Below are 20,558 nucleotides of genomic sequence, written 5' to 3' on the forward strand. Positions count from 1 at the left end.
GAGAGAGAGAGAGAGAGAGAGAGAGAGAGAGAGAGAGAGAGAGAATTTAAAAAAAGATGAAATCCAGTCCGAACAGTCTTTGAGCCTGCCCGGGAAGGGGGGGGGGAGAGGCAGGGGTGGGGACACCAGCCAGCACCGCTCAGCTGTCCCGGAGCCTCCACCACTGCAGCCGCGGCCGCCGCCTCCACTCTGCCGGGGTCCAGCGCCACAGCCTCTTCCCCAAGCTCATGTAGCAATACTGTCCCCACTACGGGCCCAGGTTCCTAATTGCCGGGGGCAGCGGGGGACTCTTTCCGGAGTCGGAGGCCGAGTGAGTGGGGTGGCAGTGCTGGGCTGTGGGGGGGGTGGGGGGAGGGGTAGAGAGGACTCTGAGAAGCCACCACCTCCGCCAGCGCCGAGACCCACTGCCGCAGCCGCTGCTGCTCTAGACACCCGCTGCTTCTGCTGCCTCTTCCCGGCTGAGGGTCCGCCGGCCGGTCCGTCTTAGCGCACGATTTGGAGCCGGCTACGGGTGGGCTGGCGGTCCAGGGCGCAGGGCGGCTAAGATGAGTGAAAGGAGAAGATCTGCAGTCGCCTTGAGCTCCCGAGCACATGCTTTCTCCGTAGAAGCCCTGATTGGGACAAATAAAAAGCGCAAACTCCGAGACTGGGAGGAAAAGGGTTTGGATCTGTCCATGGAGTCCCTGAGCCCCGCGGGACCGCTCGGAGACGGCGAGGACGCGGCTCACTGCCTGGAGCCCCACCCCGGTGAGTACGGCGTGCGTAGCAGGCGGCGCCCGGACAGGGGGCAGAATGTAAATCTAGGAAGGTGGGGGGTTGGCCTTTCCCTTTTTCTCTTTTACTTTGTTTTTTTTTCCCCCCTCCCTTTCTTTACTTTTTATTTCCTTCGCCCCTCATTTTCGTCTTTCCTTTTTTTCTTCTGCAATTCTTTAAAAAGAAAAAGTTTTGTTGTCTTTTGCACCAATGTCTCCAATCTTCCCCGAGTCGGCTCTTGAAAACTTTTTTTCTTTCTTTCTTTGGAGGGAGGTATGGTGTGGTTGCTGATATTCTGTCATAAAACTAACTTGCAGAAGCATGTTAATTAAGTTGCGAAGTGGTGTCCTTTCTGGGGAGTGCCCTCCAAACTCTGGGCCAAATCGATCCCGCGATAAATATGTGAGGACTTGGGCACCTGAGAATGAGCAGTTCTTCTCTTGAGCGAGCCGGTGAACCAGTTCTTCCTCAGAAAGAAAACCCTGCTTACTTAGGATCTCCCAACTTTTTTTTTACCCCTTGCTCATACCCTCATCCTTTCCCACCTTCCTGGGGTTGAAGTTGTGTGTGCGTGAGTGTTTTCCTAGCGATAAGAGATCGAAATTACATTATTACTGTATTTGTTTTAAAGTTCACATTTATATGGGAATTCTTTTCACATAGCCTACCTCTTGGATACATTCCCTGGACATTTACATCTATTATCCGAGTAGACAGAGGCATGCAATTAATTTATATTAGACGTGTATATCTGCAAAAATATTACAAAATTACCTTCTTGATATGTTTTCAAACAGAAAAAACGCTTACGTCTTTCTTGTACTAAGTGCCAAGATTTCGCCTGTGAAAAACCGGCCTAGGTCGAACAGCTGTTATCAGAAGAAACTTAGACACACGCACACATACGACACATGCAGCCTCTTTCGGTTGTTTCAGTACATATCCAGTCCAGAGATTCTGATGCTTTTCTGGAAACGATCTCATGGATCTGGGGGCAGGGGTGAGATGACACACGCTTAGAGAAATTGGGAAGGGAGAAATTGAGAAGAGAGCCAGAGAGACCCCAGATCGTCAACTTACAGAGGGCAAGGGCAGTGGGAAGAAATAGAAAATCTTGTTTCTTCTAACAGTCTGGCCCAGGGAAGATTTGGAGAAGGGGGCAGCTGTCTGCTACATTTTTTTTTTTTTTTTTGAAGCAGTGACAGTTCAATTTCCATGGCCAGGAGGCTAATAATAATGCGATTAAAGGGTGGACTTCGGAGACAGGATTTTATGAATTCTTCGTGTTTTTGTGTCAAGTTACGGTATTTGGCTTTAGTGTTGGTGAATTATTTTTATTAGACGGTGAAAAGAAAATTAAAAGGAGATTTATATCGGCGGAATACGTCCACGAATTCACGGCCACAGAAATTGGAGCACTGGTAATGTGATTTCAGTATTGCTTCTTTCCCTGGGCAAGTGCTCAAAGTCTCAGAGAATGTTAAGCTCTGGAAATCATATTGTGCAACTCCTTCATTTTACTAGTGAGGAAAATGAACCACAAAGGAGGTAAAACGACTTGCCCAAGGTCAAACACATCTAGGTAAAAGAGAGCTGGGCCTGGAATCCATGTTTTCTGGCTCCAAGTGTCGCAAATAGTGAGTTCTACCCCATCATCCTGCCTCTTAACCCTTCTGTGAAACCGTTTCTGTAGCGCTATTTTAGTACTCTCGCTCCCGAGTAACCAGAGCCCTGGCAAAGGTTTAGAATAGGCAGTGTTTGGGGTTTCTGCCTGTTCCATTTCCCTTTCTATATTCATCCGATCCGAGTTAAAATTACTAAGGGAGTAGCTTCGACAGCAAAATTGGGAGTCTATTTCCCGTCTTTCTTCTCCCCCTCTCCCCACCCCGCAACAATATTTCTCTTTGATTTTTTCTGAAGGGTTGCACACTGCCGGCGGATCCTCCTCGGCTTAGCTCTTCTGTGGTTTCACTGTTAAAATGAGATAACACAAGTTCTCCTAATCAGAGCCACGTTCTTGGATCTTTCTTTCTCTGCTTCTCAGCTGGAAGATCAAGGTCTGGGAGTTTGGTGGCCAGGGAGGAAATAGAGCTAATAAAGGGAAAATGGAAGCAATCTTTGGGGAAAACGTAAACATTTGAAAATAATAAGAACAGTAGCAAATATATATTTATTCATGCAGACCTTTAGCCCTTCATTTTCTTCTTCTACAAAAAGAAGGTAACTTTTGTAGAGTTCTCCCAGTTTGTCAACTTTCTATCTTAAAAAAAAAAAAAGAACCCTTAAAGGAAGCAAGAAGCGATTTCTTTTAGGAAAGAGTGGGGAGGGGGCGGCATTTAAAAAAAGAAATCAGTAGTATCTCTTTCCCTCTTCTGCGAAGCTCCTACTTTTCCCAAGACTCTCTGCGTGGGAATAAGTCCCCGCGGAAAGACGGTTCCACCCGCATTTGTGCATGGAGCGGACAGACGGAAAAGTGAGCCATCCTCCTAAAGGGGAGATCAGGCTTTGCCAGAGAGGGTCCCAGGTTCTTTGATAGCTCCCGCGAGCTGAGCGATCGAGGCAAATAACTCAGTCTGAGAGTTGAGGCGCTCAGGGAAAGGAGATCCTGGGGCGAACGCGCGAGTTGGCACTTTGCTGAATTTGGAGAACTGGGACTCTTTTACTTATTTTCCCATAGCAACAGCAACAGAAATTACGACCAGGTTTAGAGGGGGAAATAAAGGTAACCAAATCAAACAACCGAACTGTGATCTGGAAAGACAAGAGCGGGCGATTCTTTCAGCACGTCGGGTCCCTGGCCCATCACTAATTACGACCTCTTCCCCTCCTGCACTTAGAGGGTAAACACGGTCAAGAACTATATCAACTCCTTCCCAGGGAATAAAATCGAGGGCGGACAGGGCTCGAGGAGCGCGATGGTGGTTATTTAGAAGGACAATTGGGGTTTGTATTTATATTTGATTTAGTTTAAATAAACGACCATAACCGTGTTCTAGGCATGGAACAAGATTCACAAAGCCTGGGAACGCTGAGAAGAGCGCCAGAGCAGTTTTCTTCTTTTCTGTTTTCTTCCCTTCTAATCTTCTTTCCTTCCTCTCTCTTTCTCCTTGTTTCAATTACAGTTTGACTTTATTTAATTGCTCGCAAGGCGAAAGCCTAGAGACGATAACATTAATACTACTACTAATAATTTCCTCATCCCTTGCCTGCATAACGGGACCGTCTATCATAACGAAGCAAAATCCAAAGAGTGGTGGGCGGGCAGTGGAAGGAAAAGGGCAAAAAGCCTTCGAGGCCCCAAACACCTATTATGTCAAGTTTCCAACTAATCGGAGTGGAAATAAAGAAAAAAGCTCGGGGTCACAACCTTGGACTTTGAAACTTTCAGTGAACTTCGATGGGGGCAAGAAGGCATTTCTCAGATTCAAGGAGCCCACATGAGTGTCCCAGTTCAAGAGGCAAAGTTCCCCAGGATTCAGGAGAATCAGACGCTAGGGCACTGGGAGAGAAGGGTCAAGTACTGTTGGCCCAATTGTGCCACCCGCCGGGCTTTCTTGCCTCGCTCTTCCTGCCCTCAAACTCGCAGTCGCAGAGAGTCCAGGGTCTCCCCAGTTGCGGCCTTGAAAAGACCTTCACGTAGCCTGACAGTCTCCCTTTTCTAACCCTGGTTATATGTTCTAACTTCAGATCCCATCAAATTTTCCCCTGCAAACATTCGGGATCTTCCTGTCGAAAAGGATAACTCAGAAGTTCTAAACTTGCGCTTGTAGACACTGGTGCAGAGCATTCTGAGGCTTAAAGCTCGGAAGGACTACAAGGCCTTCCAAAGTGCTTTGGCGGTTCGCCTCACGCGACGCAAAAGCCTGCCCCTTTAAGCCGGCTTGGGAAATGTCGCTGGTCGGCGGGGTTCCTTGGACGCCAAAAAGAGGGGAGGCGGGTGCAGGGACCCCCAGGATGTACTAAAGAGCTGGCTGAATTGTCTGGGGCTTTATCTGCCCGCGAGATGAATCTGGACACCAGACTTGATGCTCTCTGACTTAGGAAGTCACTTTAACCAGGGTAGGGTTTTAATTCTATCTCCTTAGCGAGGTCAATTCCGCTCAACTAAGGGTAACCCGGGGAGAAATCAAAGGGAGTTTGTTTTTGTTTTTGTTTTTGGTGATGTTTGGGTAATGGAGGAAAAGATTGACTAGGTTTCTGTGTGGTTATAGATTTGTGAATGTTTGTGCGCCCAAGTGCTTGAAACTGGGCGAGGAAGCATACGACTAATAATATCAACCGCAACGAGAGAGATCGGTAATATTGCTGAGTACAGTAAATTCTTCCTTGCAGTTCTGTGGCTTAGCCTGAAGAGCTCAAAGAGGCTCAGGGATCCCTTCTCGATTCTCCTTCCTTCCCGAGAGATACGATTACCCGGGTTTTCCAGATGTGACCGACCCTATGTGAGTGTTAGAATACTGGATGGTCTCTGCAGACCTGACTGCGCCAGTTAATCCGGAGCTGGGTGTATAGTTTTGGCTCAGTGTCTCAGATGAAATCCTTTGGGGGTGAAGAGAGTGTGTGAGAGCATGCTTGGGTGAAAGTTTTTACATGTGTGTCCTGCCCCAACACAGAGCAAGACAAGTATAAAGCTTCTTTGCTATTTTGAAATATGGTTCCCTATGTTAGGTCCTTTGTAAGTGCCTCTACATGAAGGGGAGAGAGCCCGGTCTTCTAGAGGGAGATCTGAAATTGTCATCGATTGATCTTGACTGTCTAAGAGGGTGTAAGTTCCCTGGTTCATAGTGGTGAGATACTTTTCCCTGGGGACTGTCAGACAAATTTATAAATGTGAAAAATCGTATGGTGGTGTGGTGCTCTGTATAGTAACTGCTGTGAGTATGTCGCGGAAGGAATAATAACTGCATTATGCCATCCGAACTTTGGAAAGATTATTGTTAAGTAAAGAGTACTGAGCCCGTCAAATTAAATGTTATAAAGTCTTACAAGGAAACGTTACTGGAATGATGGCAATGGCGATAGCACCATATGAAATACCTTTTAAATGTCAAGGGTAGTTTAAAGCCTATGGAAGGGATAGAGAGACTTTGTAGAATCTCCCTATTTTTATTGATTTATTTCTTTGTTTGCCTGATAACATTTCTAAAGAAGGATGTGATCAGATTTTTTTTTTTAAATGATGGTGTCCAGTTAGATCTCCTCAAATACGATCTCTCTTCCCCTTCCCCCTCCCAGACTTCTTGTATAAAGGGCAAGGGTGCACACATGCTTAGCAGAAGGTTTTCCATTTCATCAAAGCCTTAGGACAAATAAATATACTGTTGCCTCTCTCCAGTCTCTTCCTGGGTGCAAGCCTGGACTCTCTTCTCTGCCTCCTCCAAGCAGATCATTACTGGATGTTAAAAGAGAACTCGCTAGAGTTCCCCAGACCGAATATCCATGTGATCCTCAGGTCGATTACTGGGAAGAGTTCACATAAGGAGCTCCAATGTTCAGGGAGAAATGGGAATCGACTCCTTCCCAAACTCTTCAGCAGATGATGTGCACACAGATCCTAGCACGATGGCCCACTGAGCAGTCACAGAGCTGGTATACACAACAATAGTACCCTTTGGTTTCTCTAACCTTACATGTTAAGTTCCTATTAAGCAAAAATCAGTGAGATGAACAAAAGGGGAATGCCATACTTTAAAGGTGCATGGAAGTTATCTCAAGTTTCTAGATGTCCCAGAAAAACCTGTTCAATGATCTTAAAGAGTGTCATGAAATTCTGTAAAAAGTGATCAAAACTAAATTAAATTTATTTTAATTAAAGAAAATATGAAAGTTACTCTGAGTATTTGACAGATAACCAGTTGATCTCCAAAGGGAACAGCTGTGTTAGACAGCCTTGCATCTACCAACAAATAAAATTAAACAAGTTGACCCAGGTAAATAGACAATCTACAAAACTGAGGTGAGTTCCTAAGTCTCTCCCTCATGCCCTCAATTGTAAGTGTTTCGCTCCTTGTCTGCCTCTAATTATCTGGATAATTTCCTTCACTTTTCATTTTACTTTGCCTATGTGGTAACAAAATTAATAGAAAAAGCCATCCAGAAACAACTAAGGACAAAATGTTTTTTCAGATAAGAGTGAACTGTTATACTAAAAAACAGCTTTTTTTTTTAAATCCAAGATAATTGAAGGTCTCTTAAAAAAAAATCAAACCCTCAGTGGTGGAAGCTTTCCATGATTACGGTAGTTATTATCTGTGTTTCAAAAAGTAGAATTAAATGAACCACTGATTATGGAATCTGGCCTATTTTACACTGGAGTGTAGAAGAATTCCTTCCTAAATCTGTTAGCTCCTTCCCAGGGCAGGGCCAGATGACAAAAGTCAATGTTAAAATCTGTATATTTCACAGAAAATTGGAGGGTGAACAGATTGGCATTTACTTTTCAATTCTGGAAAGGCAATTAAATAATGATTCTGGTGTGTATGTGGCTATTCTATTCTGAGTTCCAAAAGGAACAAAGCAGCCTAGCAGAAGGGAAAATTTTAGTGGATTTGTTTATCAGAAGTTTTCATTTTGATGTTTGGTGAATATTTCCCCATGGTGGCAGGTAACTCAGAGAATTTAGATTCAGTTTGAAACAAGCAAGACTGAATTTTTTTCTTTTTTCTCTTTCCTCCACATTGATCATTTTTACTTTTCTCCCCCCCCCCCCAGGTTTCCTAGTGAGTTTAAGTTCAGAATTTTATGTGTGCCTATCTGAGATCATATGGTTAAAGTCTGAACCCTAGCTAAAGTCCCAGCAGGGAAGAGCAATTAGCAAATTCATGAATGAGGTTCTGTTTACACTTCTATTAAGAAGGATAATTATTTGTTAATTTAAGTAAGACCTTAGGCCTTGGTTATAGTTATTAGCAGTGATGCCTCAGCCTGAGTCCCTCACAGGAAATGTAAGAGGTGGGGAATTCAAACATACTTGTAAAATTCAATTACATTTTCATTTTAATCAAAGCAGAAGTTTTCAGTTAAAACAAACTTAGAATTGGAAACAAGCCCTGTAATTGCTCATTCTTTACTGCTGACACACCCCATGTTTGGTCTAAGTACTTTATGTATGTACAACATAATGTATATAACTATAGATTTGTTATGTCCATTATGCTATTCATTCATTCATTCATTTATTCATCAGTTCACCACATATTTATTAAATTCATACTGTGTGCTGGGTGCTGGGGGCAGGGGAGATAACAAATTTTAAGTATGACATGAAACTCTCTGTGAGCGTATTATAATATTATAGTAATACTCTATATTACAGTAATATGGAATAATACTGTAATATAGATAATGGTGGAGAGAGAGAAACAGAAGGATTGTTTCACCGTAGTTTTTGCTGAGTTAATTTATTTACAAACAGAGCATCTGAATTTTGGGAGGCCTTTGGGGATATCACCTCCAGGTTCAGCTTGACAATTGTAAAAAATCCCCAAGGTTGAAGCCATGCCCCTAGTTTAGCCTTTGGATTGGATCCTGATGTTGTAGGATAAAGGATAAAGGAAAACACAGGTTGGGGGAAGGGTCAGTCCTATGGTGGGAAATTTTTAAAATTTATTTGATGATGAGATTCATTTTGAAAAGTGCAGATGAATTTTACTGTGAATACTAATCTCAATTTTTTTATCCAATGAGTAAATTGTACAGCTATTAGGGTCTGGAAAAACTCAGAGTAAATAGCATAGATAATATGAAAACCATTGAGTTTTTTGTTTTGTTTGTTAAGATAAGTGGTACACAGAAAAAATACGAAATATGCAGAAGCATTTCTCCTTCTCATCTCCTCTACTTGCCTTGACTATATTAAGCTTGTCCAAGGATCAGATGAAATGGTGCACGTGAGAACGCTTTGAAAAGTACTAATCATTAAGGGATTATTATAATGTAGCTAGCAGAGACCATGGAGTTTAAACTTACAGAACTCAAGTGAATGCCATGATATTATTCTCCTCACTATCCCTCTTGCTTCCTGTTTAACACCATCCCACAATACAATGTTTATTTTTAAAGCTGTGGACTGGGGCTCATAAAGCCCTGTTTTCACTCTTACCTCCTCCTGTGGCTTACTTGACCCCCGACCTGCCCCCCTCCCATACGAGGATCAGAAAGCCAACTCTTCCAGCAAATTTCAGATGGGGTTTCACTGTGGAAGGAATTCTGTTTTTACCCCCTCCCTGTGAATGGTTCCCTGGAAAAATTAGACAGCAAGTCAATTAATTGGGCCCGAATCACAGATTACACCTCCCTTTCATCCGTTTGCCATTGGCTGGGTATCCTGTGTTTCCTAAACTCTCCTCTCCACAGCTCTTCATCCTGTCCTGGGCTAGCTGGTTTCAGAGAACATGGAATATTTTTCTTTTTCCTCAGATGACAGAGAGCAAAAAAGCAAGAGAGGGCCTTGCTGAAACAGCTACCCACAGAAACCTAGTTTCTGTTTCCATATTTTAGCTACAGCCTCAAGTTTCCCTCTTCATCCCTTAACTAACTCCTCTCAGCTCCCCATACTCCAGCTTCAGGCAATGTGTCCCGAGCTGGGGAGGTCTTGCTGCACCCTTCAGCTCAAGGCAGATTCCATATGTTCAGAAACCTTGATTGTGGCATTTTAAATAACCAGGGACACTGGAGTGCTGCATGATGGCTGATTCCTCTCATAAGCTCCAGTTACTGCGGCCTGTTGACTGTGAGGTAAAGGGATGGGGTTTTGGGGGTGGAGGTTGGGGGGGGCATAAAAGAAAACAAAAAAAATTCCACCAAAAATGCAGCTAAGAAGGGGCCCAAGGATCTTACACCTCACGCCCTGAGGGGGATTTGAATTTTGCTTTCATCAGGCCAGCAAATTTCAGAAGAATCAAACTGACTTCAAACATTAGGAGCAATTAGAAACCAGGAATCTCTCTGCTTGCTGAACTTTTTATCCCTAAACATTTCCAAATGGGTAAATCTAGGGTCAGGATATATCTTAGCAACCCTATTACAGAGCATAGTAATAATTTAGCCTGTTCAAAAAGCAAAATGTCATTTAAACTTAATAGTTTTGCTAGTGTCATTAATGTTTTTGCTTGCTTAGATGTAACTTTGTAGTAATATGAGCAAGCATTTAAGTGACCCAATAGAATGAGAGCCATATTGGGCATTGTGTATTATACAACCCAGTCCCTGAGGTTGGTGTGATAGTACACTTGAGTAAGTAATAAATACTATTTCAGCAAGTCTTGATACAGGATGCTTTGTTTATTAATCATCCAAAATAAATGAATATGTTTTCCTTTCTGAATATCCCATTCTGATGCATCATCATGGTGTTGAGTTGACTTTAACTATGCCAGGTTATGCCAGCAGAGCTCAATCTCTGGCAGGCCCTACCAAGATATATGGGCTTTGAGCTTAGGCTCAGAGACAGACAGCTCATCTTTTATCAGAGGACAAACCTAACTGAATTAGGAGAAGCTCATCCATGAGATGAGCAACTCATCAGTTGCTGCCTATGGACTATTAAATTGTGGAGGGATTACCATCTGTACTGGGTGAAGGATTGTCTGTGCCCGTGAGATCAGGGATCTTTGAAGTATTGAGTATATTTTGAAAACAGAACAAAAAGTTAAAACAGTGTCAAATGACATCTGGTTCTATGATCTCCCAGTGTCTCAATGTGCAGCCCCAGATAGCTCTTGAATGATTATCATTCTAGCAAATAAAACTCTTCTGTCTCTGACTTAGAGAGCTTTGAGGGAAAGGCGAGGATGCTGGAGTTTAAGAAATTAAGCATCATTTAGGTCCTAAACTGAGCCCTTAATTCTGACCCTTAAAGCTTTTGCATTTCTCAGTGCACCAGGTCCAATGGCTTGACTTCTCAGGGCCTCTGCTTCTGCCTTAGGAAAAAAAAAATAAATATAGCAATGTGAATTTTCTTCAATACTGGGAGTTATAAACAAAAGTAATTATAAATGTTTATGGAGCATATTCCAAAAAACAGAAATGTTTTCCATAGAAAATAAGCTCTCAGAGGGATGGCAGAACTTAGTGGAAAAGAACATTACTTTGGAATTAAAGAAATATACATTTGGATCCCACATCTGCTACTAAACAACTCAGGATGTGCCCATTTCACAGATGAAGAAACAAAAGCTCAGAGAACTAAATTGACTTGCCTGAGGGCACCCGGTTAGTAAATGGTGGAATGTGTCCCTTTCACTATATACACTATGCCATCTATCTACTCTGTGTAATGCACTGTGTTGGGGACTGGAAGGGACATGACTTGGAATACAGATGCCTTTTGGTATTTTTAAAAAAAGTCACCTTATTCCAAGTGGATGAAATCAGTGGGACTGAGCTGTATCCTTGATCTCCTAGGTGGAGGGAACTCCCTGTGAGGAAACCACCTTCTATCAATGCAGATGAGCAAACACAGTATCTTTCAGTCTCAGGGGGTTGTTTGGACCACTGAGAGGTTGAATGACTTGCCTACAGCTGTGTCACTGGTGTGGCATTTACCTTTGAGGTCATCTAGTCCCTTCTCACCCCAACCTTATTGTTGTTGTTGAATTGTTTCAGTCCTGTCAGACTTTTTGTGGCCCCATGTGCAGTTTTCCTGGCAAATATACTAGAGGGGTTTGCCATTTCCTTCTCTAGATCATTATACTTACAGATGGAGAAACTGAGGCAAACAAAGTTACTAAATGACTAGCCCAGGGTCACACTAGTTAAGTGTCTGAGGCCAGATTTGAACTCAAGAAGAGAAGTCTTCCTGACTTCAAGCCCAGTGCTTTATCCACTTTAATACCTGGCTGCCCAAACCCCTAACTTTTTACTTTACAGAAAAACTGTGTGAAAAACAGGATTGTACTTGGGACTTTCTGCCTCTTGTGGACAAAAATTAATTGTCATGAAATCGGACTTTACCATGACAGAAAGTATTAGTTCCTATTTTCCATGTCAAGATTACTAAGCCAAGATCTTGATTTGGCAGTGTTATTAGGATGCTAAAAACATGACTTGGGGACAGGCAAAATGCTTGTCAACAAGATAGATCAGAAGTCTACATGGCATTCAAGCCCACTATTCATAGCTGCTGAACTTGGGGTAGTGTCAGAGCCAATCAACACAAAGGAAGACATGTCCAACCAGCACGTAGGAGTGATTCCTCATATTTCTATCTTGTGAGAGTCTAATTCCTTATGGACCATTGCCGCTAAATCTGAAACCCAATAGTGCCCTTATTCTTAAGCCCTTGCCATATTTACTTGCTTTTATGAACAAACATCAGAGCACTTACATTCCAGTAGCAATGCATATCTTTAGTGGTATGCAACCAAATAGTAACATTTTGTAATATACTCAGTGAGCCCTATTACAACACATCAGACTTACTGGCATCATGGTGTAATGGAAAGAACATTGGTTTTGGAGTCAGGACACCTGGACTTGAGCCTCATCTGTGTGACCTTAGGCAAGTCATTCATTTTTCAAAACTTGAGTTTCTTCATCTCAAAATCCAGTTAATAATATGTAACAGAATCTCAGAATATCAAAGTGTGAGAGAACCTCAGTGGTCATCTATACATCTATACACGTTCAGGCCATCCCAGAATAAGAATCCTTTTTTTTTTAAACAACATCCCTGACACATAGTTATTCAAGTCTTTGTTTGGAGAACTCCAGGGAAGGGAAGCTCACTACCTATCCCAGCAGTTCATTTCGTTTTGGCATAGCTCTAATTGTTAGGAAGTTTCCCTTTATATCAAGCCAAAGTTGGCCTCTTTTATGCATCTGTCCCTTGTGCCTTGGTCTGCCCTCTGGGGATAAGCAGAACAAGTCTGACCCATCTTTCCCATGAGAATCCTTAAAATACTCAGAGATCTATCATGCTGAAAACATTTCTTCTCCAGAGTAAACTCCTTAGTCCCTTCAACTGATTCTCATATAGAATGATCTCAAGTCACTACATCATCCTGGATGTTCTCCTAGGAATGTGCTTTGGTTTATCAGTATCTTCCCTAAAATGTTACACCTAGAACTGAACACAGTATTTTAGATGTCACTGGGACAGAACACAGTGGGATCGTAAATTCCTTAGTCCTTGATGCTATACTTAATTTTGCATTAATTTTTGCTTCTATATCACACTGTTGATGTATCAATGAACTTGAAATCAGCTAATTGCTCTCCCTACCAGATCTTTATTAGAATTTCCATCTAGATAGGAGTCAGTATGGTGCAGAAGAAAGACCAACAACTTGAATTCAAATCTTGGATCTACCTCTTGCCACCTATGGAAGCCTGGGCTAGCCATTTTAACTTCTCTGGGCCTCAGTTTTCTCATCTGTAAAATGAGAAATTTTGACTAAATGACCTTTAAGATACCTTCTTTATAGCTCTCTATCTGTGGTAGCACTTCCCCCCATCTTGTCTTTTTTTAAGTTGATTTTTTTGAACCTACATGGAAAGTTTTATATTTATTCCTATTAAGTTTCATCTTTTTTACATTTGGTTTGAATGTTCTAGCCTGCCAAAGTCTTTTTGCACTATCTGCTTCTTGGGATTGTCATGTGGTTAACTATGATGTATATAATGTGCTTTATAACAATAAAATACTATATGTCTATCCAAGTTTCTTCTATATCTAAGTGTTATAAAATTATAATCCTCAATCCCATGTGGGACCTCATTTAAAAAGAGTCTGTTATATAATGGCTAGCCTAATTGTGATGAACCTCCTTGTACTTAGGTAGGACAGTCCTTGAAAAACCCACTTTCTGTTTCTGGGACTCTATTTGAAGCCCTTTCAGTCTTTGACCTGTCAAAAATTATGCTTTGCCAGATAAGACTTGCCTTAGATATTCAGGTTCAATACATGCCATGATGAGACATTAGAGCAGGATTTTATGGAAGCGCTATATAAATGAGAGTTATTAGTCTTATTATCAGGATAACTGCTCATAGATTAAAATTAGGAATAAGGTATGGGATTTAGTCATGTAGCATTTTGGACCAGTGTAGGGTTGGGTGGGTTGGAGGAATGTCTCTAAAACACTTTAAAATTTATCTGTATTTTTAACATTTTCTCCATCACTTTCTTAAGTCCATATAATTAACAAAAAAATCCAACACCGATTTGTAGAGCTTGTTGGTTTCTGAAGGAGTAAACATTCACACTGAATATTTCATAATGGCTCCTGTACAAGCTGGTTCCAGCATATACCTGGAGACTATGGACCTCTTCCCAAGTCAACAGGCAAAATGCTTTTAAATGCATAAAATTAAATACATAAGATTACAAAGGAAACACATTTTACTGGAATGCAGGTATCGAACTATTGAAAGCTTGCAGAGCCCCCAAAATTACATCTTAAGAATTCCTGATCCATTGGAATATCCATGGCCAGAGTATCACAGTGGTTATCAAATACCTTCTCTGAGGCATTTTCACTATGTGATCCTAGGCAAATCACTTAGCTTCCTTGAGACTCAGCTTCATCATTTATAAAATGGGGCTAATAATACATTTTTCACAGAGACTTTAGAAGAGTTTGGGGGAACTGAAAAACATTCTCTGTGGCTTTGTGGGGCTTCAGATCCTACTTGGTGTTCCACTGCAGCAATACAAGCAGAGGTGATGTGTTTTGGCTAAACCCTTTTTGAACTGAAATAACAGATATCTCTTCTACCCAGTTTTTGAAGTTCTTAACAAGTAGCCAAGAAGCTTGCACCTGATGAAAGAGATGACAGGCTCTTAGGATGGTAACGATGTTAAGAAAGTTCCACCTTCAAGCCTTTTTTTTTTAAGGGACAAAACCATGACTTAGACCTGAACTCAACTTGGGCAGAGGATGAACCAGACAGCAGGTGGGTGTTAATAGGTAGGCGTTGGTAAGGAAGAATAGACACAAACAGCCTGACATAAAGGAGAAAGAGTAAAAAGACCAAATGAAGTGAAGATGAACCTAAATGGGATGTCAGAGAAAAAGTCATGTGGTGAAAGCTTTTGAGAGAAATAGCAGAAACTTAGAAAATGACAAAGAGAGCAATAACCGATTGTATTTGAACTGCTAAGCTACCTTGGTTTTTCAGGCATTTCCTTTCTAAAGTTACTTTCTTCAGGAAACAGAGAGGTTCCCAAAAGAAGTGAAATTGTTTAAGATTTTCTTTCGTTCTCATGCCCCACATTGGATTTATGTCATTTCCTGGCAGCAAGGCGGTGAAGGTGGCTTCTCTGGGGAGGAGGGAAACCACAGTTCCTTGTTGGAGTCAAGCCAGGTGCCCATCTCCCACACAGGACAAACCAGTCCAGATGTGGAAGGCTATCCCTTGCCCACCCAGGTCCAACTGCTGAGTTCTCAATACTGACTGAGTCCTGTTCCTTTCATACACTATGCTGTGATGCCCTATATCTCCTAGATCTCCAAATCACATATTCCTGGTCTTAAGGTGTTGTGCAAGGAGTACTCAATTTATGGTTAGAGGACTTGTATTTAAATCTGGGCTCTGCTGCTTCAAAGCTGTGTGCCCCTGGGCAGGCCACTTCATCTCTCTGGTCCTCAGTTTCTCCAACTATAATATGAGGACTAGATGACCTCAAATGCCCTAAATGAATGATCCTATGATTTTATGACTTGGTCACACCCCCTTTAAGCCTCTCCTCATTTTCCCAAGACTTAATCTCTCATCTTTTCTGTGAAGGACTTTTCTCTGATATTCAGACTCAGAGGGGCCTTAGGTTGGCAGGCTGTAGGCTGAAGTGAAAGAGCCCTGGACCAGGAGTCAGACACCTGGGTTCTAAACCTGTCTCTGTGTGATCTTGGGCAGGTGTATCTTTTAACTTCATTGGATTTCAATGTTCTTATCTATAAAATGCAGAGTTTATATTTGTAATTGGTGGTGGGGAGAGTAGTGGAAACTTCACCCCAGGACCTGGGCATCCCCAGAGAAGGACAGTATCCCTAGATGATCTACCTCTCACATCTCTTTCTGGTTCTATGGTTTTCTAATTCTACGAATTTTGAACTTAGGAAGATAGATGGCCTTCCTTTGTTGTCTCATAATGTTAGAAAATCTATATGTGAGACATTTAATCATTCTCTTTTGGTAGTACTGTAGAGGAAAGTAAAGAGATATTGAATGTCACTTTTCCATCCTTCCATGGGGCACATAGTAATGTAGGGAGGCATGAGACCCCTCCCCCCCTTTACCAGTGTTACTGGCTAGCTAAGCTGTCAATCAGCATCAGGCTCTCAGTAATAGTTTTAACAGAATCACTTCTATCTTGATGATGATTGACAGCAGGTCAGCCAGTGAAAGGGGCATAGTAATGCTGGAAGAACATGGGGTTCTTCATCCATCTTATTTTCCCCTCACCTGATAACAAAAAAGAAGAAGGTTCCAGATAAGCAATTTGAGGATGCAGAGTAATTCCTGGTACAATAAATGCTGGACTAATGGAACATACTACTGAGCCCTTAGTCTGCTACTTAGTTATTCCTTTGCTGTTGTGTAAATAATTGGAAAGTAGGGAGAGTAGGGGAAATTTCACCCCAGGATTTGGACATCCCTAGACAAGGGCAGTGCCTTTAAATGGCCTACTTTGATTATGTCTACTATACCTTTTAAGGAAAGGTTCCAGGGTGAAAAGAATTTGGAAAGTCTGAATTTTAGAAAAGATGTTCTTGAACTTGGGGTGCCTATATTTTTCCAAATCTCCTCTGCAATTCTTCCATATAATAGGATTGGGCTACTTATTGAATTTGATCTAAAATCTCCCTATCCTAAACCATAGTCATTTTGAAATTCAGGGGAACATTAAGTGGCTCTGTTGTACCCATTTTCTTTTTCATTCACAACAGAGATTACTTATGATGGGTAATTGATTCAAAATGGAATGGCTTAAAAAACATATCAGTTGCAGCGACAGGCAATTCATGCATTATAAGTATGGCTGATTTTTGGAAACTCTGGAATCACAGCTGAAATCTCTTTTCCATGGATTGAATTTACACGAGAAGAGTTCCTGATTTACACAGTGGCTTCTCTCTAATGCACAAGGATTAGGAAACAGCCTTGAAGAGTGACAGACAAGTACGGCTAGCAGAGCCACAACTTTCAATGTGAGATAGTTGCTTTGATTCTCTCATTTTTTTCATAGCTCTCCAGCCAAACTGGATGATTAACTCTTCCCCAGTCTTCCTCTTCACTCTGTTGCCTCTATGCATTTGTGCAATGCACTATACAGAGTTTTGGACTTGGACTGGGGTTTGGGGGTGGGGATATAAGTGGGTGTCCCTTCTCTAATACTTAATGGCGTGGCCGTGGTCAAGTAATTTTTCCTTCCTGAGCATCAGTCTCATCATCTATAAAATAAGGTTAACAATATCAACCTCATAGCGTTGATAATGTATGTGAAGTGCTTTGCAAACCATAAAGGGTAATCATCAATTGTTACGTGTACCTGAATTGAATTTTCTCATCATCTCCACTGGTTAAACCCCATCCTTGATGAGGTCTGTTTCTGGTTCCCTCAAACGAAAGTGAGTTATCCTTCCTCAGATTTTCTAAGAGTACTCTCTCTGGCTTTTTCTGCCTTTTTATATTCTCCCTGGTGTCATACTTATTCGTGTAGCTATCATATTCTCCTAGTAGATTGTATGCTTCTTGAGGGCAGGATTTTTCATTTCCTGTAAACCCAGTGCCTGGCATGGTATCTTTCACACATCAAACATGGATAAATACTTAAGGAATTGAAGTAAAGTGGTGCATCAGCCACCATGTTTGTTACCAAGTAACAGTACAATTATTCATTTCCCCAAATCTTTTAATGGTAACTCTTAGACTCACATTTTCTAGACTGTAAGTTCCATGAGGGCAGAGAATGCATCTCTACATAGTAGGCACTCAGTAAATATTTATTAATTGAATTGAATTTTTCTCCCCTTCTCAGCTCCAGCTACCAGCTTATGTTGTTTTTCTAAAGTGTAGGTGACTTTAGTAGTAGGGATCTTGGGGAAACTTTTTTAAAATTTAATTTTCAAGATTGCTGTTATCTGTTTGTGCTTTCACCTCATTCTCCCTTGATGTGCTTAGGATTTATTCTTTGATCTGAAGTCATATTTTTATAATAGAGTTTTGGAAAAGGCTCTAATCTATGCATTCATGAAAGGTTTCTTTGAGTGTGGCCATTCATCCTTCTGTATCTCTTGCTCAATTGTGGCTATTGTCTGGTCTGTCAAATCACAGACCAAAGATTAGCTCTATTTCAGGACTTGAAAAGTGATGTTTAGAAGATATTAAGAGTGAATGTTTGAATATTGTTTGAATATTTGAATGTTTGAATTAAGTGTGAATGTTTGAATGTTTGAAAGAGTGAATGTCTCTATTGTAAAGCCAGATTTGCTCTCCTTGCCAACATCACAACCAAGTGGCCAAGTAGAGGATTTGTGACTTGACAATATGTAATAGCGGCAGCAACAAATGGTTTTTCGGGCATGTTTACCCATGAAACTCAGATAAAATAAATACAACTTTAAATTTCCAGGGTGGGGTAAGATTGGAACCAAAGCAAAAATTCTAAAAAAAAATTTGGGGACTATTTGTCAAATGCAATTGACTATAAATAAATTACTGAGTGTGCTGCTGATGTAAGTGGTAGAATTAACAGCTCAGGCTATGACTGTATATAAATAATGGAAAACAAATGGAGTCTTGGTCATATGACTTTTTCTACAGAGTCTTGAGATAGTCCAAGTGCTTCCAGAGAAATCTCCAGCTGCAAAACCACCCTCATTCTGGGAACATTATCTACAGCCTGGTACAACTTCATATTACACAGATTAGACTGTGACATCACAGTGATTTGAGGAATCTTTATGATATTATGTCTGGGTGGCATGGTAATAACAAAAGAGATCAGGAGACTATTTCTCCTGAGACAGGTCAGTTCTGGGTACTGTACCAATTCACACGTAGGAAGTAGAGCTCAGGGAGGACTGGGGAGGTGGTGTGTTGTGTGGAAGAAAGGCTTGCCAGCCTGCGTGGGTGAATTAGTTGCGGGTGTTAACGTTTGTTTTTTCTCTTCCCCAGGACTTGACTGCATTCTCCTTTTTCTCTGCTTGTCTGGTTTCCTGGCTGAGTTTTAGGAGCTATACAGCTGTGTAGCTCATTTCGGGTATGTGTTGGGAGTGATGTCTTTCTGTAAGGGAATTTTTTTTTCTTAGGCATCAACAAATGTACATACTCCTCTGGACTTTAGAAGGATATTTTGACCATAGCCTTTTCAACTGGATGGTGACCTGAAATTCATTAACATGTATTGGGGAACTCTTGTGCACAGAAAGCAGTTTTATCCACACTTTAGACCCAGAAAATATCAGTTAACTGTCAAAGTGTGGGACCTTAGTTCACTTGGTCTGTAATTGGGAAGTTGGAAAATTCAGAGGACCCAGAAGGCTTGAGATTTCTATGTTCTTTTCAGAGGCCCTTTGGAGAGTTTGGGGGCAAAAGTAACTTTTAATCCTTCTCTTTGGTTTTTCTAGTTACTGACTTCATTTTACTGTGACAATACCCAGAATATTTATTTAGTCTGTAGTTAGAATGTTAGTAAATTCAAAGTACCCAGGGGGCTGAGTGAGAGAGTAGAGTTGGAACAACCTCCTTTTCCTGATCCATATGGCTTGGGCAGGCACTAGAAATCACTGTTCCTTTCAGACTCAGGGCTTAAGATCTGGTGTCTTTGCACAAATCCAACCAGGAAGTCTTGATGGGTTCCTGCGGCATAGGTCTTGTTTTTTTCAGGATTAATGTTGTTCTATTGTTTTTAGACTCTGATAAGGGTTTAGAAGTTTCTAGCACCTCAGGTATCCTCCAGTCATGGTTTGGGCCTCAGCAATTATAACATACTTTTCCACGTTCCCCCCCCTAATCCAGGATGCCCTTTGCAAGTCTACCCACGTAATAGCTGGCATAGGTCCAAAGGCCCAGCACCCAGAGAAAACATCAGCTTTAAGAAGTGGGCTTGGTTAGTCAGCTAAAAAGCAATTATTTAGCACTTTACTGCATTTCAGGCACTGAGTGATACCAAGAAAGGCAAAAACAGTCCTTAAGGGGCTTATGGAGAAAACATTGGAGAAAAAGCATACAAAGAAAGAAGGAAGGAAGGAAGAAAGAAAGAAAGAAAGAAAGGAAGCATTTATTAATCATTTACTATGTGGCAGGTACTTTACAGGTATTTCCTCATTTGATTCTTACAACAACCCTAGGAGGCAAATGCTATTATGATCCTCAATTTACAATTGACGAAATTGAGGCAGACAAAAATTAAGGGACTTGACCAGAATCACACAGCTAGTAAGTGTTTAAGGCCAGATTTGAACTCTGGTCGTTCTGAATCCATGCCCAGTACTCTACCCACTGTACTATCTAACTGTACATGTATGACACACACACACAGAGCCCTCAACAATATCTAATTGCAATATCTAAAGATATTGAGCAATATCTAATACCTTTCACATACCCACATATATGTAATATAATATATAATATAATATAGGTAATATTATATTAATATAATATCATATACAAATGATATAACATATGTATACATGTTATATATGTATATATAACATGTACAACATATGATATAACAATAATATATACACAATAATATATATAATATAAGATACCTATTATATATGCATACATAATATATGTAACATAGGATACATATTATATATAATATAATAATATTATATGATACCTGTAATATA

At 41.1% G+C, this 20,558-nt stretch overlaps 1 protein-coding gene across 2 annotated transcripts in view; it reads left to right on the plus strand.

Annotated features, from left to right (window-relative positions):
* Positions 1-20,558, plus strand: part of TBX15 (T-box 15) — a 152,957-nt gene that overhangs the window by 6,008 nt on the left and 126,391 nt on the right. The window contains exon 1 of one of the 2 annotated variants that reach the window (XM_027866766.1): positions 460-747. The exons of the other annotated variant lie outside the window; for it this stretch is intronic. Within the exon in view, the coding sequence (XP_027722567.1) occupies positions 546-747 (202 nt within the window). The 5' untranslated portion in view covers positions 460-545. Of the gene's footprint in view, positions 1-459; positions 748-20,558 lie in introns of those variants that run through there. 2 annotated transcript variants of the gene reach the window in all.

Source organism: Vombatus ursinus, unplaced genomic scaffold (assembly GCF_900497805.2).
Source record: "Vombatus ursinus unplaced genomic scaffold, bare-nosed wombat genome assembly UNPS02014782.1, whole genome shotgun sequence".
Taxonomy (NCBI): Eukaryota; Metazoa; Chordata; class Mammalia; order Diprotodontia; family Vombatidae; genus Vombatus; species Vombatus ursinus.